Genomic DNA, 25234 nt, shown 5'->3' on the forward strand with positions numbered 1-25234 from the left:
AAAAAAAAAAAAAAAAAAGACCATACATTGTATAATTCCATTTATACAAAATGTCTAGAATGAGCACATCAAGAAATACAGAAAATAGATCAATGAGGATGGGGAGTCAGTGGGAAAGGAGTGACTGCTGGTGGGCATGGGGTTTCTTTTTGGTGTGATGAAGATGTTTTGAGATTAGGTTATTGCAATGGTTACTAAAAATCATTACATTAGGTACTTTAAACCTGATACAGCAGTAAAGTTATTTTAAAACATTTTGAGTTAAAAATCAGATTTTTTTTCATAAAATCCCAGATATTAGTTTTCCTTGAGTGCTACACACATTTCTCCATGGCAGCAATGGGTTCCTGAGAGGGCATGAGCTTCCAAGTTTGCCACAGCCCCACAGTCCCTGTCATATTATATCTGGGCAGTCCTTCCCACATTTATGTCACCTATGCAGTCCCTGTAGGCATTAGACATGAGACCCCCTCCAATCTGGAGTGATGAGACTATAGGTACTAAAGTTACCAGCCCCATTCTCCCATCTCAAGTCTGGCCCTGGCCACAAAGTGTCCTGAGGACCAGAAGGAGCCACGTGGACCGGGCTGTGGATGCTCAGCAGTAACCTACATGGGCTGGTCTAGTAGTAAAACATGTGATCTTTGAAGCCACTATTGCTACTTCCTAGCTCTGTGCCTCAGTTTTCTCAGCTACAAAATGCAATCAAGAGCACCTACCAGCATAGGTCAGAAGTAATGTGCCTTGCGCATAGTAGGTGCTCAACCATTGTGAGCTACTGACTTCAAAATTTTCTTGTTTGCCATTTCAAATTCCCATGAGTTCTAAAATGCAAAAGCTTTTTCCAAAACTCATTTGACCACGAGACCAAAGACCATTTGGCCTGAACTCCTTTAGAACATAAGCCTGACCTGAATGGATGTGAGGCTATATACTGTCTTCATTTACCCCCATGCAATGCATATTTTGTACAGAAATATGAATGTTTTTGATTACTGGGTCTTCCCCAGCCCCTGCTGGGCTGTTATGTAATACATAGTCTAGGTATTATGTTACTTTCCCAAATCTGAAAAGTTCTGAGTTCTGGAACACTTTTAGCCTCAAGGGTTTCAGACTGGGGACTGTAACCTGTTTGATGAGGGTGATAATGAGAAAAACCAAACCTTTTCCCCTCTTTGCCTAACACTGCCTACTGACCATAAAATTGTGGCACAGCCCCAGGCAAAGGAAGGAGGGAGAAATACCCCCCAAATTCTGAAGCTAAATCTTCTACCAACCCAGGGTGATGGACGCGTAGAATTAAAATTAGAAACTTTTCCAGAAACAAAACAGTTGTAACATTGCTTGCATACCTGTTCTCAAGGTGAGAAGAGCATTGGCCACATTGGTTTTAGAGTACTGAGTTAGCAGAGTCTCAGCTTGGACCATTATCTCATGGGCAAAGGAGGGGGTGAAAATGATTGCTGCAGAGGAGCAAGGCCTGCAGCACCGAGAACACCCAGGGACTCCCCACAGGGGGCCAAGCCCTGCAGGCTCAAAACTTTTGTATGTATTTGCTTCAAATCAGCTGTCCAGGCCCTTCTCTCCTTCAAATGTTATCAATGGCTCGAGTCGGCCCAAACAAAACACAGCTGGGACCAGGTGCCAGCTCAGCTGCAGATACTCTGATGCAGACAATGCCCCAGTCCGCCGAGCCAGACCCCCTGTTGTATAATAAAGAATTTAACTGGCCCCTGTCTCTGATTCCCGGGAGGGACATTCTAAATCCTTGGAATTTCCTGAGAAATTGTTTGTTATTCATGAGCCCCTTGGATCACGCTGGAGTTTATGCTAGTGAGATGAGATGACTCCATGTGGGGTCTGCTGGGTGGCAAGACCAGCCATAGGATTAGAGAGCTAGGGCTTTCAGCCTGACCTCAAGGATGGAAAGGAGGTTGGAGACAGAGATTACCCACAAAGCCAATGATCCAGTCAATCATCCATCCCTCTGTTGTAAACCTCAGTAAGAAGTCTGAACATTGAGGCACTGGGGACCTTCCTGGCTGGTGAACACATGATGTGCCAGAGTAGACATTCCCTGATTTCATGGGGAGGGGCCAGAGGGGCTCTGTGTTTGGACCTTCCCAGGCCTCAACTTTTATAATAAACCTATAATCCTAAGTATAGCCTTTCCCTGAATTCCGTGTGTTGCTGTAGTGAATTATCGAACCTGAGCTTGAGACTCCTTAATTTGTAGTCGGTTGGCCAGAAACGAGGGTGTCCTGAACTTACAGCTGGCATCTGAGGTGGGGACAATCTTCTTGGGGACCATACACTTAAACCTATGGAGTCTGATGCTACCTCTGGGCAGTCAGCATCAGAACTGCATTACAGTACACCAGCGGGTGTCAGAACATCCCTTGTCTGTCTTGACTCTCTGCGGCACACATTTTTAGGACCCCCTTCAGACCTCTGTGGCCCTTGCCAGAGGTGACCTGCAGTTTTTGCCAGGAAGTTCCCATGCATATGAGTAGTTTCTTTCCTCAAACACTTGTTTTTGCTTTCTTGTGTGGAGAAGGCTGGAGGTTGGAGGGAGTTAATGCCTCAGGAGTGACCCTGAGCTGATGGCAGATGAGAGCTGATAAATATACATCACTTTCTCACCCCTTGAGTGAGAATTCAGAGGTGCGTTCTACACAGCCGCCAAGTAGGACTGAACCTAGTGGGCCACAGCGGGCACCTCTGCATCAACACTCCCTTTATTGGCATTCTCTCCCTTCCCAACTTCCTTCTTAATTCATCTACCACACTGTCTGAATCACATCCCAAATAAACTACTTGCACCTAAATCTTCATCTTCAGATCTGCTTTGCAGGAAACCAAATTAAGAGCTCTGCCATTTCTGGGGCTGAGTCCTTCAAATCCACTATTGACCCTCTGACAATTTCCCAGTTTGACAGCTTATTTGAATTTGTAGTCAACCAGTTAGTATGTGTGACCACTTGTCCATCATTGTGTAATAATCTTCTAGCTCCATGACTAAGCGCACACCACGGGCAGGCCAAGAGACCCTGCCTGGCCTCCATCAGAGTGTTTCTTTCTTTCTTTCTTTCTTTTTTTTTTTTTGAGACAGACCCTCAAGCTGTTGTCCTGGGTAGAGTGCTGTGGCATCACAGCTCGCAGCAACCTCCAACTCCTGGGGGGTGGTTTGCAACTGTCATTGTTGTTTGGCAGGCCTGGGCTGCATTCGAATCCACCAGCTCAGGTGTATGTGGCTGGCGCCTTAGCTGCTTGAGCCACAGGTGCCAAGCCCATCAGGGTGTTTCATCTTCTGGTATGATGGCTGCTTCAGAAATAAGTCGATGAACCTAGTTGGTCCAACTGCAGTTCCCCTTGGAGAAAACGCCAAGCAGGAGGTATTAGAAAGGAGCTCTCTCTACCTCTGGAATCCTACATGAGCCTGGAGCTGCCTCTGACTATCCTTCTGTTCACAAGGACAGAGCTACACTGACAATGATGCAAACACAGAAGCAGACAGAGTTTACAGATACAGATAGATTCCTGATTATACAATCTCCTGGATGCAGCTATACCTGAAACCTAACCACTATGCTTTTCAATTACTGAGCCAATAGACTTTTTCCTTCAGCTAATTTGATTCTTGTCACTTACAACCAAAAGAATCTTTACTATAATAATGTGCACATACATATTTCTCTGATTTAGACCCTCTGTATTTTTAGACACAAAAGTACTTTCCCTCCAAGTTCTGGGCAAGAGAGTCTTCCAGGGCTGGGGGACTGAACGGAGGGGGTGTGTGGGAAAATTCTTTCAGCGCAGACTAAGGTGGCAGAGGTGGCTAGGGAAATTAAGGTCCCAGGAAATGTGTCCTAAAATAATTTATGGCAGTCAGTGGTAAGAAGCATAAATACAATAAAACCACAAATCACTGCAGTAAAGAGTGAGTTCCCAGAAAAAGCCAAGGGATTTAGGAAGGGGTGGAAGAGGAAGGAACCTTGGATGGAGGAAGGAGCCAAGACTTAGACTCAAGCCTCCTGGCAGCCAATGGAAAGGCAAACCGGATGAGCTACGCAGCTCATGTTTGGTCCTGAATGGCAGCGCAGGACAGGCTGTCAGGCAAATGGCTCTGCAAACATTTTCTGGGCAGCCCCTGTTTCCTGGGCTGGGCTGGTAATGCCCCAGGGGAGTAGCGCTCTGCCTCTCACAACCTAGTTCTCGAGGATGTGGGCGTTGGCAGGACAGCAGGGTCTGTGTGCTTTGTCCCTCCGGCACCAGGCCTCCAGGTTCCCAAACCCTGTCCACTCCACAGACCATGCAGGGGCTGTTTGCTCTTCACCTGATTCCACACTCTTAAAGAGTTTCCTTGTCCCTGGTAATTTGGAGGTTAATGCAAAATTTCATTTTCTCATTACATAACATAACAGACTCTTTTGCTGACTTTTCCACGAGGTTAATTATTTCCCCCAAACAGACAGGTTTCTCTCAGTGCCAGGACAGTTTTTACTTAAAGTCCACAGTCAGCTGGACCATGCAGGAATTTTCTAAATGACTTTCTTTTTTTTTTTTTTCTTTTCTCTAAGTAGATCAGCTTCATTTTTCAGAGGAGCTGGGGAAGAACAGAAATCTGCCCAGCTTGCCCTCACAGCCCATCCAAGATCTTCGACCCTCACCGGGGGACAAGAAGATGGTGGAGCCCTGTCTTCTCCAGCACCTCTCAGCTGGAGTCACAAGACAGAGACCAGGGGCTGCAGGCAGCTAGAGCCACTCCTGGTCTGGAATTAGTCTTGCTCAGTCCCAAGAGCCAGAGGAAAGCAAAAGGCCACATTATGACTTGTGTGGGCCCTGGGCATTTCTACCTCCATGGGCCTGTTGCTCCATAAAATAGACATTAAAAATCATCTTTTATGACTATAATGGCATAAGCACTAATATAGTCTACATTCATTCTTATATCTTTATTATTATCATATTCATTTTTTGCCTTCTGATTTTAAAAGAAGTCAAAGTTAAACATTTTGTGGGCCCCTAGAAGTACCCTGAGCTCAAACCCCTGTGCCTGCTAGAGAAGGCAGCCAAGGGCCAGTGCCCTAGCCCTACCCCTTAGCCCTGGGAGCCACTGGATTGGGAATTGGGAAGACAGACACACCCCCAGGCCCCAGACTCACTGCAAGAGTGCTGGTCTCTGGGGCCACAGTCTGCCCCTCAGTCTACTCAAGGACAGTAGGAATAATGATGGTGACTCACACCTGTACTCCTAGCACGCTGGGAGGCCAAGGCAGGAGGTTCCTTTAAGCCCAGAAGTTCGAGACCAGCTTGGGCAATATAATGAGACTCTATTTCTACAAAAAAATTGTAGAAGAAAATTAGCTGATCATGCCAATATACCTGTTGTCCCAGCTACTCAGGAGGATCTCCTGAGCCCAGGAATTTGAATCTGTAGTGAGCTATAATCACACCACTGAGATCTAGCCTGGGTGACAGGAGCAAGACCCTGTCTCTAAAAAAAAAAAAAATTAAAATAATGACAACAACCTGAAGTCCCAGGCACTAAGCCCCACTCAGAACACTTTGACATGGCAGACTCTTACAAGCTGTGTGACTACAGGCAACTTGGTTTTCTCATCTGTAGAATGGACATAATGTTAGTCTCACATTATGGACATTAGGAGTAAAGATACTGACAGGTGTGGCAGGCTTGCCCTGGAACCAGTGCATGGTAGTATCTACTAAAGAAAAAATTATTTGGACATTTTAGCTCAAGACAAGAAACTTTATTCAAGAAAGACCACTGCCTAGGGGAGAGATACAAGAACAAGTGGGGGATTTATAGCTAAGGAGCAGGGTGGGCATTCATAGGTGGACGATGATTAAGAGGACATACCTGGGAGTAAGAGGGATTCTGGCTAAACCAACTTGACGTGCTCTTTGCTGAAGGAAGGCCAGGGTGACCACATAATCGAAGGTGAGGGAGGAGGGATTTGGTCAGTTACCAAGGGTGGAACATTTTCCATAAACTGACCGAACAGAATTCTTGCTGCTGAGCAAACCTAAGTGGACCAAGGACAGAGCCCAAGGTCAGGGCATGGTCAGAGACAGGGCTCAAAGGAATTGGATTTAAAGTGGGTCAAACAAGAGAGGCTCTGTCACATTTCAGTCCATATTGGCTATTATGATTAGTCATAATCAATTATTTAATTATAATAATTTCTTATAATCCATTTATCCCTTAGTATCCACAGGGGATTGGTTCCAGAACTTCCCATGGATAGCAAAATCCATGGATGCCCCAGTCCCATACATGAAGAGGTGTAGAGTTTGCATATAACCTACGAACATCCTCTTACATACTTTAAATCATCTCTAGATTACTTATAACACCTAACACAATATCAATGCTATGTAAATAGTTGTTATTCTGTTATAATTTTAAATTTTGTATTATTTTCATTGTTGTACTGTTCAATTTTGGCCAAATATTTTCACCTGTGGTTGCTTGAATCCATGGATGTGAAACCCACAGATATGGAGTGCCACCTGACTGTTAATTGTTTGAGCAGGGGTTGCCCCAAACTCCGCTTTCTCCTCCACTCCAGAAGGCGACGTCCAGAGGTATCAGAACCCAGCCTCCCCCCAGGTGGCCCCAAGTTATGGGTCTTTGTCCACCCTGCCTGTCAATTGTTTCCTAGACAGGCAGTGGCACTGCCCTACCCAAAGTAAAGAACCCGAAGCCTCTCACCACCCTGGCCCTCCAGGGGCTCCCTGAAGACCAGTGTGACATCCCTTCTTGCCCAGGCAAGGCTCTTTTCAAAGAAGCATTATCTCCTCATGTCGTGTTTCTCCCCGTTTGTTTCCTCACAGGCAAACACAAAAAATTCTTCCTCTCCACCACTTGCTACTTTGGTCTTATTACATCATCTGGCTGCTATAATACATACTTCTCAGTTACTGTTTTCTGAGGACTTAAAAAGTCTTCTTCCTCCCACCCGGTCATTCCCGCAGTGTGACCCTATGAAAAGAGTACCAGGCTTTGAAGCCAACCGGAGGGGGTTTAATCCTAGCTACACAATTGACCAGCTGTGTGACCTTGGGCAAGTCAATTAACTTCCCTGACCCCTGGATTGTTTATCTGCCTGGAATTATGGAGACAATCTTATTAATATTTGCTTTAGCGGCAGGACTCCCCACTGGGAGGAGACCTGGGGTTTTTGGAGGGGTATAAACTTTGATAAGCCAGTGGAGGTAGAGAAAAGAGCTCCCCACCTCCTGTCCCAGAAGGAGCCTGCCTGCAGAACTGGAGGTGGTTACCTTGGGCCAGCAACCACCTTTTGTTTTGTGGCTGGAGCAAGCAGGTTGAGGGGAAAGGCAGGATGCTTGGGATGGAGGGGATTCTTTGATGCTTGGTGGAAGGAAAGAAAAGGAGGGGAGACGAGCCACCGACAAAGGAGAGAAGCCCTGATGCCCCTTCAATGAATAGTGGTTGAGTAAACAAATAAAAGATTAAAAAAAAAAAAAGGAATAAACAGGCTGTCAGTCTCGAATAGCCAGGAATGGGGTGAATGGGGTCCAAATTTGACATTGTGTGTATGTTATGACAATTGTTCTATTAGTCTTCTTTTCTTTGCTATTATGGTTCGATTTCCCACTTTCCGAGAATGACAAGCCAGCATGTTTTGATCTACAGAGTGTGCTATAATTTCTTGCACACTCTGTTCTTTCAGGGATCCCTCTTTTATATGTACATACCTCACTTAGGGAGTGATTATTTCCCTACCAAAAGGCTCATCATTTCGGTTTCATTAAATAGAGACTTCTTCCAATGCACCAAGAATAGGATTAGATTTATAGAAATTCAATTTACATTTAGCTTTTTAGGAACAAATGTCTTACACGGCCAAGCCACTGCTCTTTCTGTCAGGCCTCCTGAAGTTCTAGTTTATAGGCTTCCTTTATTTCCTTCTGGCACACTCCCCACTTAACCCCTCATTACCTGGTTCACTTGAAATGACTCTGGGCACCTGGCCACCCAATCCCATGGCCTTTCCTTGGAGTCCTCAGTCCCACTTTTTGGCACTGTATGATGCTGCTGGCCATCCCATTCTTCCTAAACCCCTCAAGACCCTTGGCTCTGTGGCCTTTGTACACAATCTCTGCCTATCCCTCACTTGCCCTTGAGCTTCTGGATGTGTCTGAGCATTCAACGTCCTATCTGGCATCTCCATGTGGTTGCCTCAAAGGCAAATGAGCAGAATAAGGATTTGCCCTCTAGGCTCCTACAGGACCCTAAAAAAGGCTGCTCCTTAATGTCTCCATGAAAGACACCACCACCAGCCCACCCTGTGCCAACACTGCCCTCTCCTTCATGCCACACATCCAATGTTTCACAGACCACACACCATGTATCTCCTAAAGACATCTCAAGTTAATCTGCCTCTCTCTCACAAGTGTGTTATGTTCCTTGAGGGCTGAACTGTCTGCTTTCAGTGCCTGGCATGTGATAATAGCTCAGTTAATATACAGGCTGCCCAAAAAATGTATACGAATTTTAATAAAGGAAAAAAAACTATATTAAAATTATAATACTCAATATATACTGATAACAAAAGATGAATGCAAGTCATGTTTGACTTCTGCAATTACGAGACATGCTCAAAGTATATACCTAATGTAATATAGAATATATAGATAACATCCCTTATAATGTGTACACATTTTTTGGCACCCCAGGTACACATTGAATAAGTGGACAGTGAGCAGATGTTTTTACAAATGCTAAAACTGAGGCCCAGAGAAGTGATTCGCCCAAATATCTCCCCATTGGTATAACCCGGACTGTCCCCACAGGTGGTTCCAGTTCTCCCCTCTGCTCTATGCACCCAGGTTAGGTGTCCTCTTGGGCTGCCTTACCTGAGAGCACCGTGAAGACGGCTGCAAAGGCATTGAGCTTGAGCCCGTCGATGACATTGCTTGAGTGGAAGAGCTCAAGACACATGAGGCTGAAGCCCACCACCAGCAGGAGGATGTACAGCACCTCAGAGACCACTGACAGCCACAGGACTCCTGTCCAACAGAGGCAGAAAGGTCATGAGATGAGAAGTCCACCTAGACAGACTCTCCCTGTGTCCATTCCACCCCATGTCTGCTGACCATAGCAAGTCATTTTAGAATAGACCTCAGTTCTGGGATGAGTCCTGACTGATGTGAGGCAATCATGACTGTCCCATCCTCATCACCGGGGACTGACTCAGGAACCCAAGCCTATGTCAGCATGGCATTGCTGGGTGGCTGTTATTGGGGGGAAACTTTTATCCTGTGGCTGGATGGGAAGTTCTATTCCTTTCTCACCTGCCAGATCTGCAGTCCCCAACCCTCGGAGCCACAGACCAGTCACCAGTATACGACCTGTTAGGAACCAGGCCACACAGCAGAACGTGAACAGCAGGTAAGTGTCATCTGTATTTATAGCCCATTGTCTAAGCCCAAGCCAGTTTGTGGTAGAATTTCTATCACTTACAATCAAGAGTCCTCATCTTTAGCTTTTCTGTTCCCCAAAGCTGTCAAACATGTCCTCTCCCACTTCTCTGCCTTTGCACAAGTTGTTCCTTCTATCTGGAATGTCCCAGACATCCGATAAATACTATTTATCAAATGAAACAAACAAACAGCAAGTTCTGAGTCCTCATCTGCTCCCTGATGAAGAACCCAAATTCTGAAACACCCACTATCATTGCTAGCACAACAGGGCTTTAGAGTTTTGGAGAACTTTTTTGTTTCTTTTTTTTTTTTTAATGCTACCAAAATATCGCATCTCCTGGGCAATTACTTGAATTTCTGTAAGAGAATTATGTGCTCTTGGCAGCTGAGATGTTGTTAAAACACCCCCTGGCACTGCATACTCACAGAGTCTGAGGCCCTTCACTGGCCCAAGACTCACCCAGCAATAGGAAATTCAGAAAGTGCTGAGCCTTGCCAGGAGGGTGGCTGCTCCCAGGAGGTTATGTCCTCAATTCTAAGCCTTCAGCTCCGAGCTGCTATTGCTTCCAGACCCCTCATCACAGAGCAGCTCACTGGCTCAGCTGCTACCCTCCCACAGCCCCCGTGCCCCTGGGGCTGAGCTCATCCCTGCCCACTTGGGCCTTGGGCCAGGCCTACCCCTCCCATGTGCCCTCTCAGCAGGGGCTCAGCTCTGCTCTTTCAGATGTAGTGGGAGATGGGCTGGGCCTTGGGGGCTGGGTACCCACAGAAGTTAACCATGGAGAAACTAGCACTGGTACCCGGATGCCTGGCAGGGGCTATGCTTCTTATTCCCGCTAGATTCCTACATTTATTTCCTTGTCTTCTCACTGGGCTTGGGAGCATCTCTGAAAGTTTCAGACCACCCAAGCCATGGGAATTCACAATAATAATAACAGTTGGGGTTCCGGCAACACAAGTCAAAATGAGGGCCAAAAGTTATCAGGTCAACCTCAGAAGTAATCCCTCCAAACCCCCTCCCTCCACCCATTCTCCCCTCCCTTCTCCCTCCCCCCTCCCCATATTCTTAGGCTACTTGGTTATAGCTTTCATATAAAAAGGTTTAAATTAGTTTCATAATAGGGGTGTGTACATTGGATATTTTTTCCTCCATTCTTGTGATACTTTGCTCAGAAGAACATTCTCCAGCTCCATCCATGTGAACATGAAGGATGTAAAGTCTCCATCCTTCTTAATGGCTGCATAGTATTCCATGGTGTACATATACCACAGTTTGAAGGCTGTGTTGACCAGTTGATGGAAGTATTTCAGATTGCATGTGAAAACCCCACACTGTACCCCAGAAGTGCATTAATATACATAGTTACCATTCAATAAAAAAATAAATTAATTAATTTAAAAAAAAAGGTATCAGGTCTTTATTATGTATTGAGTCAAAGGGACAGTATTGGTGCCCTACCCAATCTCCATAGCCCTTTTAGAACTTCTGCTTTTGGAGAACTGTCCATGGGTAACTGGAAACCATTTTATCCATCTTTGTTTAGAAAGTGACTGGGAACTTACATTTCCCTTTCTGTATTGCTGTCACCATCAGGGTCCTGTCTTGTGGCTCTAGCTGGGACAATTCTTGAGATGTGACCCATCCTGCAAAGCCCTCATGGGATCACACCTGCCTGACATCATCCCCTCACTTTCCCTCCCCCTTTCCTTCCCAGCCATCCCTGGGAGCAGTTCCTTTACAAATGACTTTGCTGTGAGTCCTCCTCTCAGCAAAAGAGAAGGAGGAGTCTGCTCTAGGAATCTGACCTCAGACATGAATATTCACACAAATTATCTCCACAGATTCTCCTAACAACCGGGCCAGGTAGCACTGTATCGCCCATTTTAGAGATAAGAAGACTTAGGTTCTAACGGATGAAGCAACAGCTTTACACCGCTAATTAGTGTATGGTCTAGATGCAAATTTGGGCCTGACTGTAGAAGCCGTGATGGTTAATGTTAGAGTAGTATGAAATCTTCCCCCTTACACATGTTACGTTTGGCCTAAAGGTTTTTCTTTCTCAATGAGCTGCAACCTAACTTATGTGTAACCTACTCTGATACCAATCACAGAGTTTCAGCCAATCACGGGTGGCCAGCTGTGCAAACCATGTTCAAGTACAGCAAACACCCAGCTGGGACCAATCCAGCTGCTTCTGTACCTGACTTCTGTTTTCTGTCCGTCACTTTCTGACCACGTAGCAGCCCCAGAGTCACTCTGAACCAATTCTGGTTCTGGGGACTCCTGATAAGCGAATTACACTTTGCTCAATCAAACTCCATTAAATTTAATTGGTCTAAAGTTTTCCTTTTAACAGCGGGGAAACCATAATCAGGATAGAGTGGCCACTTTGAAATCAAATTCTCCCACTTTTGGCAGGTGGCAGCAGCTGATATGGGTGTGGGGGGCAGAGGAGGCCCTGGCCAAGGCCCCACTTGAGATATTCTCCAGCATCCCAAGCAATGCCTGAGCCAGGATTTCAGGAAGAGGATGGCCACTGAGTGGGATGGAGTGGCCCAGCTGGCCACCAGGTGTGAGGTGGAGGGAGGCTACAGGGTAGAGAAGATGGTCTGAGGACTCTTGGAAGCCAGGCTGGGGAAGCTGGGCTTGACCCATATTCAGGGGCAAGTGAGGGTCTGAACAAGGGTGGCACTATGTTCCCAGCCTGGACACTGAAGCAGACAGTGCTATTCTTTGCTGAGCATAGGAAGATGCCAAGGCAGGAGGATGATGACATGCAGAGTCCACATTCTCTGCGGGATGCCCAGTAGGCAGCTGGAGCTGACACGGATGGGGAGCGTTGGCAAGATGTACACACTCCTGAGTACCTGCTGTGATTGTCAAATAGATGGCAGTTGAAAATGATGGGACACTTCGGAAAGCATGTGGGGCAAAAGAGAACAGGGTGGGACCCAAGGGGACTAAAGAGGACGGGGCAGGGGCAGAGGGCTGTGAGGGTGTAGCAGGCACAGTGGGCGCCTCCTGCCCTGCCCACAGCACTGGGTGCCCACTTCCAGCCGGCAAGTGCATTTCTCTGCCTGGGAGCTTGCCCTGGCCACCAGAGCCCACTCCACCACCTCTGAGGCAGGCTGGACACACTGGGGCATGAAGACCACCCTGCCCCCACCCCAGCCCCACGGAGGACATGAGCTCTACACATTTGTGTTTCCCACCAAGGGAGAGGAGGCTTAAGGTGGTGGTGAGTCACAGCATTAAGCTGTCTGAGCCAAAGAGTGAAAAGCTATTCACTTTCTCATTATTTTTGAAATTCTTATTACCGCAATCAAAAGAGTCTCCATGTGGTGCTAATATGTCCTTAACACCTTTCTAACACTTGTCAATTTTTCAAAACAAGGAGAAGGCCAGGCCCCAGGCCCAGAGTCTTCTGCAATTCCCAGCCAAGCCTGAGTAACATTTTGACAGTGACCTTGGGTGCTCCTCCTCCCCCAGACCAGGAGACTGCCCCCTTGGAACTGTCACCCAGGTCTCCTGGCCCTGCCGCTGAGTTCAGCCAATAGGGACCAACTGGAGATGGACAGCGGTTGGGGGAGGTCAGGGTATTTCTTCCCTGCTCCTTCCTCGTGGGAGCCACATCTTCTGTGGCCTGGTCCTCCCAGTTTCCACTCTCTCTGGCTCCAGGACACTATTCCTGCCCCTTTCTCTTTCTAGCCCAAGGGTACTAACAGCTCCCCACCACTGCTAGTTTGGGGTGGCCTCAGGTTCTCTTAACCCTAACCAGGACTCTACAGGGAATTCTTTCATTAAAATATCTTTACTCGAGCCATTCAGGGGATCCTATTTCCTGCAGGGACCTTCAGTAACACATCCTTTATTATGGCAAGGGTTTCCACTTCGAGTAGTAATCTAAGCCTGTGGTCTCAGCACAGTTCCCGACCAGCAGCATTGGCATCACCTGTGAACTTAGGGTGCAAATTCTCCAGCCCCGGCCCAGACTTGCTGAATCAGAAACTCTGAGAGTGGGACCCATTCTGTGTTTTAATGGGCCCTCCAGGTGATGCTGATACACACTTAAATCTGAGGACCACTGATCTAAAGTTCCATTTGAAATGTACAATGTAAAAAGTGAGTCGCCTTAAGGCAAAACTGAGTCAATGCTAGGACAGGAGGTGTTGGCATCTGGCAGATGGAAGGTGGCATGGGAATGATTACAGAATTGGGAATCATTGCACTGTGCCTGGCCTGCAATCCTTGCTCCCTGGTATCATTGATGCAATGGATGCACACATGTGAGAAAGGGCGGCCTCCAGGCATCTAGCTAGGCCTTGCCTTGGTGACACTGGGGAAAGGCTCATTAATGGTGGAGATGATTGTCCCAAGTCTCCGAAACTTTCTCTAATGGCTCGATTTGCAGTGGAGAACAGGTGACCTCTGGGGGACAGGAGAAATAAAATGATTTCTTATCGGGTATGGGGCCATGAGGTGACAGCTAATCCTGTTAGCTGCCCTTTTTGCCTTTTTAAAAAACAGCTTCCTAACACCAACTCTGACCCTTCATTGATGGAATTGATGGGTTTGCAAGAACGCTTTCCCTCTCACCATGGATCCCTCCTTTGCTGAGGGAGTTTCCAGGGCCAGCTCCTTGGCTGAGTGGGAAAATGTGGCTGGGAACTGTGTCTTATGACCTTGAGTGAGCAGCTGACCCTTCTGTCCCTGGGGTCCTCATTTCTAAAACGGGCATAGCAGACTAGTTGTGAGCATTAAATGAGACCCATGTGTATAAATCACAGAAGTCTGGCACTTGGAAAGTGTTGGAGAAAGTTAAATATTACTGCTAATAATTATCACTATTAGCAATTATGATAATTATACGGGGCAGTAAGGCCCAGGTGTGAAGATTGTGGACCTGGGCCAGCCCATCCAGGTGACTCCTACTTCTGCCAGTGACTAGCCAGGCAAATGATATATCCCCATTTAACCTGTTATATCACCTATAAATTGGGCTTAGCACAGTGCCTGGCCCATCAAAAGTGTTCTGTGAGCTGTTACTGTTGTTGTCTTTTCCTAATGTGATGTAGGATTGGGAAGCCTGAACAAATGCCCATCAGCCACTGGATAAATAAAACCTTTACCAGGATCACAGAGAAACAGTTGCAAAGTCATAAGAAATCCCAAGATGCAACATCATTTCAAGAGAAAACATTTTTTTCCCTCAAAAAATCCATCAGTTTAATACATCAGATCAATAAGGCACCGTACAGTGGCCGCTGGCTGTGAGGTGGGTGACAGGCCCCCTGATACTGAGCATGTTAAATCATGTAAATGACGCAGGCCTGGACCTCTGGGGCTGGGAACAGCTCAGTGACAGCTGCTGTTTGTGAAATGTCAATACTGGAAGCTCAGAGGCAGGGCTGCTCCAGGGATGGAAGAAAAAGGCAGAGACCTTTGCGAGACATAGGGAGGGACTTTGGGGTCACTGAGCCCCCATTCCTGGTTTCGCAGGTGAGACATCTCAGGCCCAGAGCAAAGCTAGGACTTGGCCGAGTCACAGAGCAAGTCAAGGGCAGAGCCAGATTCAGAGGCAGACACTCCTCCACCTCCCAGTCCATTTCTGTGATATGACTGGGGACTGGGCTGGCCCCAGCAGATATAGGGATTGAGATCAGGGGACGGGGCTGTCTGAAAGAGGGAGTGCAGCGAGACCAGCAGAGGGTGGCTCCACCGTGTGTCAGCATCCCTGAGCGCAAACCCTGATGCTGCAGAGCGCAGTGAGGTCCCTTCGCCGCTATGAGCCTCAGTCTCCCTCTCGGTAAAGTGAGTGGATTCTCAAACAAGCTGCCAACAGGCCGAATCCAGCCCACAGAAATGTCTTGTTTGGCCCACACAGTATTTTAAAAATATCTGAATTCATTATCAACATTTAAAAATAGGAGACTTCACATAAAAATCCAGATTTCTGGATTCATTTGCAAAATAGATGGATGCAGCAATACTGGACCTGCATCCTCACGTGAAAACAAGCTGGGGCTTAGCCAGGGCTACCCCTCTGTTGCTAAGCCAGGGCCACCCCCCGCAGATAAGGGACACGGACCCTACCCGGCCCCCTTTGACTCTTAGTGGGAAGTTCCTGCCTGGCCGTGGTAAGCAGCTAAGTTTCCAGCCTCCCTGCAAGATGATAACTAAGTTGTTTCTATCCCAGACGTTCTGCAGCTGCGCAACATTTTAGCCTGTATGGTCTCTCAGATATCTTCAGAGAGGGGGATCTCACAAACTCTCAGTTGCCCAGCTTTCTCAGGGACCAGGGTTCTAGCAAACACCACACCTGTCATCCCATACATGAGGGTGTTAATTTTCAGAATGAGATGAAAAGGAAGGACATTCAGCTCAGATGCTCGGGTTGACTTATCTAAGCCAAAAGCACAGATCTGAGATGTATTCCTGAGAGTCGTCTCATCCAAATAGTTCCACATCCTTTCCACAGAGAGAGGCCCAGAGAGAGTGAATGAGTTGCCCAAGGTCACAACACTTGAAATCTTCCTTTAATGAGTCAGGAAACCTTTTAGACTTTGATTCAAGGTCATAGGAGAGACCTTTAAGGGCTGCTCTGGTGGGATGTGCAAAAGTGCTGAGCCACAGAGTACCTGGCTCAGCACTTTTAATCCATGTACATATAATACCATTCCAATAGCAATCACCGTGCTACTTTGGAAATACAGGGCCTGAGGGGTGACTATTTTCTGTGTAACCATCTTTTCGGCAGCCTCACTAACTCAGAGTGAGGTCCACACACCAGCAGCATCAGCATCAACCTGGAAGCCTGTAGAAAATGCAGAATCTCAGGCCCCACCCAAGCTGCTGACTCAAGAGCTGCCTCTTAACCAGCTCCCTAGCTGGCGCCGATGCACGTGCCAGTGTGAGGTGGTCTAGAACGTGACATTCAAATGTCTTCGAGCAGTTTTTAGTGCCCTTGATAAGCAGGTACTAAGCAGCCCTGGGCATCTCCACCCTCAGCACCAGCCAGAAGGAAGTACAGCTGCTGGCAGATCATTGCATTCCCCCCCAACTCGAGCACGCCCAGCTCTGTGGGCTACTGTCCTCTTCTAGGGGCAGCTGAACGATGACTACCAAGGGCATCCACTTCCTGATCACTTTGCAGATGTGATTAAGATCTTGAGAAGGAGTGATAATCCCGGATCATCTGAGTGGGCCTGATGTAATCGGAAAAGTCATTGTGGGAAGCAGGAGGCTTAGAGTCAGGGGAGATGAAAGAGGGTGGAGAGATTTGGGGCCACAAGCCAAAAGAGACAGGTGGCCTCTAGAAGCCAGAAAAGGCAAAAAACACATTCTCCCCTGGAGCCTCCAAAAGGGAACACAGTCCTCCTGCACTTTGATTTTTGCCCCATTAGACTCATTTAGGAATTCTGACCTCCAGAACTGTGAAATAAATCCACATTGTTTTAAGCCACTAAATTCGTGTAATTTGTTACATCAGCAATAGGAATGTCCCTCCTTTCTCTGTTCAAGATCACTTCCTCCAAGAAGCCTCCCCTGACCACCCCAGTCCCCTGTCCCCTGTGGCCCCCAAAGAGACCTCAGCAAGGAAGGCAGCTTCTACACCATTTCCACAGAGAAACCTCGCATCATGGGAAGAACCCAACTTTGGTGAAGTGGGTCTGGACTTGACATTGGCCCTTACCTGACCTCCTTGAGCCTCAGTCTCTTTGGCTATAAAATGGGATCAACACTACCAGTCTTACAGGTTTTCCAGGCAAGTTCAATGACATAAAGGCTGCAAAGCCCAGTCTGGTTCCTGGCAGGTTGCAGGCCCTCAGTAAATGGCAACTCTGGGGCTGATGAGCTGGGCCCCAGGAAGCAAGGCCTTTCTCCTGCACATGCACAATTAAGCAAACTAGTTTATTATTGGAAGGGATTTTGACAATGCTTTATTGCCCCTATGGCTTCACTCCCTGTCAATCCAGGGATGTCTCTGGCAGACATGCCCTTTAGAAATGGCTCTGTTGGGACCTGGGGACAGTCGCTGAGCAGTTGAGATATGTCATGGTGACCTTGGCCTTCGGCATCAGACTACAGTGATTTTTCTTTCTCTTCAGGATCCAAAAGCTGACTTTGAAGATAAGCTCTGGCCCACATAGGCTGGGGGCCTGGTGACAGGGAGCGTCGTAGGAAGAACTCAGAAGTCCAAGGTTGAGTTCAGTCCCCAAAGACCCCTGCCCCCTGTCAGGTCAGCTGGGGGAAAGTCTTCTCATCTCTCTGGGCTATCCTTTTCCATTTCTAAAAGGGGGTGGATGTGCAGGTAAAGGAGCTAAGACAGGGTAGGCCAGAAGTTAGAACCTGGACTGAGACAGGCTTTTGAGACTTTTTGTTTTGTTTTGCTTTCTATTTGTTTTGTTCCCTCCTCTCACCTCTACTTCTTCCTCCTTCTCTCTCTTTCTCTCTGTCTCCTTCCCCTTTCTGTCTCTCTCACTGTCTCTCTTCCTTGATACATGTGATATTTTAAAAAAATTGAATCAGATACCATGCCAATATTTAAAAATGAGAAAAATCACAGGAAAGTCTAGATTCCTTTGAAAATCTGGCAGACCAGGATGATATTCCCACATGAAGACAGTGGCTGAGCTGAGCAGTGGCTGCTCCCTTCAGGTGGGGTGGATGTGTTCCTATTTGCCACAGTCCCCACCCCTCCCTATTGCCTCCCACCAAAGATTCTGAAGGTTCCAGCCCAGACAACCATCCCAGAGTATGGGCAGGGTCCTTTACAATGAGAACTGTAAGAAAGCAGTGACAGGGCAGAAAAACCAGATGGTGCATAGCCAGGGAGGGTAGAGGTGGGCAGGGCTCAGGGAGGAGGCTGGCAGGGGATGCTGGGAAAGGCCTTGCACTTGACCAGATTCTCAGTCACCCACTGCCACTGGCTTTCACCCTCACAAACATTATGGGGCCGGTCACTGAAGATTTGAGGACAGAAAAAAAGATAGCACTTATAGCTATGAGGCAGCAGCATTGCCCAGTAGTTAGGGCCTGGCCTGGGTGCCACACCACCCACAGGCAAACCCCAGCTCTGCTACTGACTTGCTGTATAGCCTTGGGCAAGCTCCCTCACCTGTCTGAGCCTCAGTTTCCTCCTCCTCCTCAGAGGGTGGTTCTGAAGACTATGTGAAACAAGTAACAAGGCAGAACCCAGGGTTCACTCCTGATAGTCCCCAAACCCAGCTAGCTGTCCCCCTTTAACAGAGGACAAATTGAGGCATGGAAAGAAGAACAAAGAAAAATAGTCCACTGTCTCAAGCCCGACAGAGCCAGACTGAGTAGGTGGTGGGGGACACTGTCTCACTGGGTGATGTGACTTCAACATCTGCCCAAGCACTCAAGACCAGACAGGCTTCAGCCTCTGCCCTCTGCTTCTCTGCACCCTCCTTGCTGATCCTGGTGTCCCCTGTGCCTGATGGCATTCTAATTTTCTCTCTCTATCCTGAACACTGAAGTCCTTCCTCTAATCCCATCTGAAAAATAGCAGTCTCTGCACCAAATGAAGGTGCCAAACCTAGACTCCGTGTCAGGTACTATAGGGGAAGAAGATAAGAACAAGACTTGGCTCCAGGTCTCTGGGAATCTCAAATTGAACCTGAGAAGTGACACATGTGCACCTGCCCAATGACAGCCACATTCTGTAGCACTTGAGGAGCGCTAAGCACCATGCCACATCCTTACAAATAGAAATTCTCCTCTCCACAATGAGCCCATGGCTGAGATGCCTTGTCACCCCCAGATTGCAGATAACAGCAGTCTGAGGCACTGAGAGGGTAAGGCCCCAGCCCAGGGCCACAGCGGGCAAGTAAGTGGCAGAGCTGGAACAGTGCTCAGGATCCAAAGCCCAGCCTGCCTAGGCTGGCATCCAGAACCTCTCTGATGCTGGGGACCTAGCTAGTTCCTTCCAACAAGCATCTGAGGTAGGGGCTATCAGTCCCATGTACAACTTGAGAGGCTACTGAGAGAAAAGGTGTAATATTTTGCCACCCACTTTTCTTAGATCCTCTGAGTTCTGTCCACTGACCGTTTGGGGACATCTAAGCTAAAGTAGCGGTTCTCAAATGCATAAGCATTTGTTTAAAGGCAGACTTCTGGGCTGCCCCCTCCAAGAAATCTGATGCTGCAGGTCTGGGAAGAGGCTGGGATCTGTGTTTGGAGCAGCCTCCAGCCATAACACAAGAAAGCAGTGCCTTAGTAGGGTGAGTAAGGGTGCCGGCCACATACAAGGCTCACGGTTTGAGCCCAGCCTGGGCCAGCTAAAACAACAATGACAACTGCAACAACAACAACAACAAAATAGCCAGGCATTGTGGCAGGCACCTGTAGTCCCAGCTACTTGGGAGGCTGAGGCAAGAGAATTGCTGAAGCTCAAGAGTTTGAGGTTGCTGTGATGCCATGGCACTCGCTATCCAGGGTGATATAGTAAGACTCTGTCTCAAAAAAAAATGTAAATATCACTGGATCTCTCCTGCTGCACCCTCCTCAAAACTTCCCATTACACCTGGATAAACTCCATCTCCCTATCTTGGCCTCTGACATTCCACCAGATTATCAGGCCACTGCTCATTCTTTGTTGTCCCCTCACTCACTACACTGCAGCCACACAGGTGGTTCCTGTTCACCAAAGCCACCCCAGGGCCTCTGCACTTGCTATTCCCTCTTCCCGGCACCCTGCCATCACATCACTTGCCTGGCTGCTTCCTAGTTCAGATATCACTGACCCCTCCCTCTAAAGTAGCCTCCACTCCATCACCCCATCACACATCGTCACTTTCTGCCCCTTCTACATATTTCCCCTGCCTGCATCACTAGTGGAAGTGGTATCATTCCTTGGTCTCCTTAGGTCCAGTCTGCCTCCTCTATAAGGAGAGTTTCAAGCTGGCAAGATCTCTGTCTTGCCCAGCACCAGCTCCCAGAACAGCATCTGGCCTGGCACAGAGGCACTCAGCAAATACTTGCTAAATGAATGAGTGAAGAAAAGACAGCAGCCAAGAGGAAAAGGAAGCAGCCAGACTCATTCCGCAGCAGAGGAGCCAAGGGAAGAAAATGCTTTCAGGATGAGAGAGCCGCCACTGTGAATGCCACCAAAAGGTCAGGGGGGATGAAGACCGAGAGATGAGAAAAGGCCATGGGCTTTGGTGATTTGGACTCTTCTGGTGGCTTTGTGGGGAGGGAAGCAGATTTTCCAGAGAGACTGAATCTGACTGCAGGGGTGGGGAAGAGGGGTGGTGAGGCTGTAGGGCAGACCCCACAGATACAGATGAGCCCTGGGGGGTTGCTCAAGCCTCAGAGCAGAGGCAGGAGAGGGGAGAGCTGTTGGTGGGGGCTCAGTCATCTGGATCCACTGACTCACTCATTAATTCACTTTCAGCAGGGAGGGGTAAGGGAGGACAAGATCAGGGCCCTGGAGCCAGGTGGGATGGGTTCAAATCCCACCTTCTACACATACTAGCTGGATGACTTGGACAAGCAATTTAAATCTTTCTGGGGCTCAATTTCCCCATTTGTAAAATGGAATGATAACCATACCCACCTTAAGGGTGGTAGTGAGAATTCAATGACACTTAGGAGAACACAGTAGGATATCGCTACCCATCAGTGTTAAGTGCCCATAAGTGTAATTCTTTGTTTCCTATTGCTGCTGGATGCTGGACCACAGAGACAATCACCACAGTGGCAAGTCACCACCAAGGTGAACAGGAGTTGTGGGGACCAAATGGGACCAGCCTGGCCCAGGCTGAGGAGTCCCTAGAGGAAGGGGTACTGCCTTCCCAGGTCTTGAAGGACAAGAGAGTCCAGACAGAACCAGACCCAGGGAGTGGGAGCTAGGAGCTGGTGCAGTGAACCCCGAGGCCAAACAGTAAAGGGCTGGGACCTAGCAGAGGGAGCCACTTGATCCCAGGGCAGCTGGGAGCTATAGGAGGTCCCCTGCCAGGGGTCTTCAGGTCAGTCCAACACTCAAGCTGGTCTCCATGTGGGAGAGGGAGGAGTGAGCTTGGAGTCAATACCACCTGGTAGAGAGACCCCTGTGGGGATCCCTGAAAGCAGCTGCAGCGACCTGAGCACTGGAGACCAAGGCAGCACTGGACAGGTGGACGCCGCTGGAGGCATCGCAGAGAGCTCACCTCTGCAGACTCTGGTCATGTTCATCTGATGTGCATCCTACAAGGACAAGCACCTAATGGGCTGTGGGACTCCTCCTAACTCTGTCAACCCTATTCCCACCACTTATCACAGCCAGTTCACACTGCATGGAAAAGGGGGAGGGGTTCTAGCTACTGAGACCCTGGGGCTTTGGGGGAAGCATGGCCTCAAAGGCAGAATTAGCCACTAGGGAGTCAGGGACTTAGTGAACAGAGTTCAAGGCTCTGCACTCTTCCCCACACTGCTAGATTTGGAAGTTCTGGCCCCAGGAGGGCTCCAACCAAGACTGAGACCTCCTTATATCCTCCTTGAAGCCACTCAGGGTACACTACGCTGACTCAGAATTCGCTCACCTCTCAGGACAGGAGCCGCTTATACAAGGGCCTTGAACTCCCCCTCACCTTTGACTCCATCTTCTGCCCTCTGGTTCAAGTCACCCCTTTGCTGTTCCTTAAATGCACCAGGCAGGCTTCTGCCTCAGGACCTTTCCATCTGCTATTCTGTCTGCCTCAAATGCTCTTCCCTGGGTCTCTTCCTCCTCCTTTAAGTTTTACCTAAATGTTATTTCTCAGTGATGTCAGCCTTGATTCCCCTATTCGAAATTGCCAACACCCCTCCCCAATACTCCCTAGCCCCTACCTTTTTTTGTTTTCCCTAGCATTTATCACCATGCAACAGCCAAAGGGATCTTTCTAGAATGTATGTAAATTTAATCTTCCCTCCTTAAAGCCTTCCAATGTTCCAGTGGTTTCCCATCAAACTCAAAATAAAATCCAAGTTCTTCCAGACCCTCAGCACCCTGACCCCACCCACTGCACCAACCTTATGCTCCTTCATTCCCCCTCAAATCTCCTTTCCATCCACAAATGGACGAAAGTCATTTCCACCTCGGGGCCTCTGCATGTGTTTCCCCCACCTTTGACAGAAACATGGCTACAAGAGATCTCTCATGTTCCTCCCTGAGTAAGTGCATGAGCACAAGAATAAATGGGAAGTAACACTCGGCTTCTGTGGCAACTGTGGCCACCTGGAGATCTCCAGGGACAGGCCACAGCTTGGCTCTAGCTGACCAGAGGGAGCATGTGCCCAGGGCTGCCAGATCTTCTGACTTTTCACAAGAAGCCAGAAACCCTGATTTTTATGTAAAATCTCCCCATTTTGAAATAACAATGAATTCAAATGCTTTCAAACATCATGGGAATCAGTGAAACACAGTCTGAGCAGTGACAAGGGCCCTAGGACACCGACTACCACTTGACAGAACTCAGAAACTTAGCCCACTCACAACTTAGCCCTTTCCACTTCATTTTTCAGTTGGTAAAAATTCATCCCAGAGAGAGCAAGATTTGAACAAGGTCACACGGCTCCAACCCAGGACCTCTGTCCGACTCTCAACGACAGACATTTCTATAACTCCTACTATGCACTTGGCTAGACCACACACAGGGGGAAATGCTATTCAAGTTCATGTCAGTCTCTTTAAGGCATGGACAGAATAATGAAAAACGTGTCTGTGGGCAGAAATCCTTTCAGGTTTATCTGCAAGGGTACATGAAGGGCTGTTTTAGCACAAAGGATGGACTCCCTCTGTCTGAGTAAGACGCTCATCTTGGTCAGGGGCTGGGGGGAAGCAATGCATGATGGTGCCTGAGTCTACCATGTGGGCAGAATCTCTATTTTATTACCCTGCAACCAGACAGCATCTTTTCTCTCACTACCCCCCTCTTCCCACCACCTTGACCAAAAGGATCCTGGCTTTATCACTCCGGCAGAAGAGTCTAAAAATATCTAGGCTCACCAACTTCAGGGGTTTGTTCTCTCATCTGGGAGGCACCCACAAAGCTTTTGCCAATATAAATGGCATTTCCTTTGGTATTTTTAAAGATCAGAGAATCCGAGGGAATATGCAAGCTGGACGGGCTTTTGAGATCATAGCTTCCAAATGCCTTCTGTTTCAGGTTTTAAAAAAAAAAAGTTTTTAAGGAGGGCTGAAAGGTTATGTTTCCAGACAGTTCACAAAAGAAGAAATCAACCTAGTTAAAATCATATGGAAAAATAGAATCAACCTTACTAGTAATAAAATTTAAATGAAAACACCCATGAGATAGCGCTCATAGCCAGCATATTAAGCAAAGATCTTTCAAATAAGAGCTTCAAGCAGAAGATGGTAAAGTGAAACCAGGTTTCTTTTGCAGAAACATTTACAAACTTCTCACTCAGAAACCACAAGAGCCCCTCCTTCCTCAGACTCCCCTGCAGATAAGGACGGCCCAAGTCCTAGCCACTAGGCTCTGAGCAGACATAACGTGTCACTTCTGGGACAATATACAAAAAAAGATGGATGCTCTGTCATCTGTCCTGCTCTTAACCTCCTGCCACCTTCTAGGGTGCCTGGGGAGGCCATATGTTGACATATTAGTGTGTCCATCAGCTTGAGTCTCTAAGAGAACAAGTTTGATTCAGCCTGGGGCCCTCAGCACTTAGTTGCTCCTCCTTCCAGAGACCACCCCACTGACCCATTCTCAGCCCTTGTGGTGTGGTGAGGCAGCCCATCTCCTCCCAGGTGCAGGGTGGGCTATGCTCCAGGCCTGGATCAGAATCCTCCATGATTGGCTCAGGGACAGTCACATGACTCAAGCTGGGCCAATCAGAGCCAGCCCTGGGACTTTGTAGAAACATCTGCCAAGAGGCACACCCTTTCCATTTGAGTTTTCTAAACTGGGGAGAGTGGAAACCTGGAGCCACCTGGAGCATCCCTGCCAGCACATAGCTGCCTGAGAATGAAGCCCAGGAAAGCTGAGCTGAGAGACAGTAAAGCTGCCTCTTGAGAGCACTACTGGAGCACCAGAATTCACTGTGCATGATGGAGATCTTTCCCCAGCCCTGAGTTACCTGAGCCAGTAAATTCCTCCTTTGGCTCACACCCATTTGAAATGAGTTTTTTTCTCTCTTATAGGCAAAACAGACTTTCACCTTCACTGTCCCTGTAAGGCTATCTGACATGGCCCCAGAATGCTTGCTTACTGGTTAGTCTCCCTCTGGAGTGATGAGCTCCCTGTGGCCAAGGAAAGGGACGCTAGCCTCTTTGCCCCTCCACTGCCCTGCACAGCCCTGGCTAAGTGACCAGAGAAGACAGAAAGCTTAGCAGCCCTGGGGCTTTAATTGGGGAGCTGCTCCGTCAGTCCCAGAAGCGTCAGACTGTGTGATCTGAGCAATTAACCTTTCTGCAGAGGCCAAGGCCAATTATATCCCGGGGGCCATCTGTGACATCTGTGTAACAGACCAACTGCCTCAGCCTGACTGTCTTGGTTTTTATAGGACAAATGTAGCATAATCAATCTTTCTATCCCCACTGCTGTTGCCCTGGGCGAGGCCTGTGTCCTTTCTTGTGGTTGCAACAGTCTCCTAACTCCTCCCCACTTCTGGCTGGCCCACTCTTATTCATGCTCCACAACTTGTCCCCACTAACCCCCGCAACTTCATCTGCAGCTTCCCATACCCACCTCTAACTTCCCTAAACATCCTACATGGCAGATTGCAAGCAGGGTGCAAATTCTTCACCCCACCTGTGTC

At 48.1% G+C, this 25234-nt stretch overlaps 1 protein-coding gene across 3 annotated transcripts in view; it reads right to left on the bottom strand.

Annotated features, from left to right (window-relative positions):
* The window catches only part of GSG1L (GSG1 like), a 238574-nt gene that overhangs the window by 76475 nt on the left and 136865 nt on the right, over positions 1–25234 (bottom strand). For 2 of the 3 annotated variants that reach the window (XM_003795752.1, XM_023516747.1), the window contains exon 3: positions 8905–9057. The exons of the other annotated variant lie outside the window; for it this stretch is intronic. In XM_003795752.1, the coding sequence (XP_003795800.1) occupies positions 8905–9057 (153 nt within the window). The remainder of the gene's footprint in view (positions 1–8904; positions 9058–25234) is intronic. 3 annotated transcript variants of the gene reach the window in all.

This window comes from Otolemur garnettii, unplaced genomic scaffold (genome assembly GCF_000181295.1).
Source record: "Otolemur garnettii isolate 467f Iridium unplaced genomic scaffold, OtoGar3 scaffold00096, whole genome shotgun sequence".
Classification (NCBI taxonomy): Eukaryota; Metazoa; Chordata; class Mammalia; order Primates; family Galagidae; genus Otolemur; species Otolemur garnettii.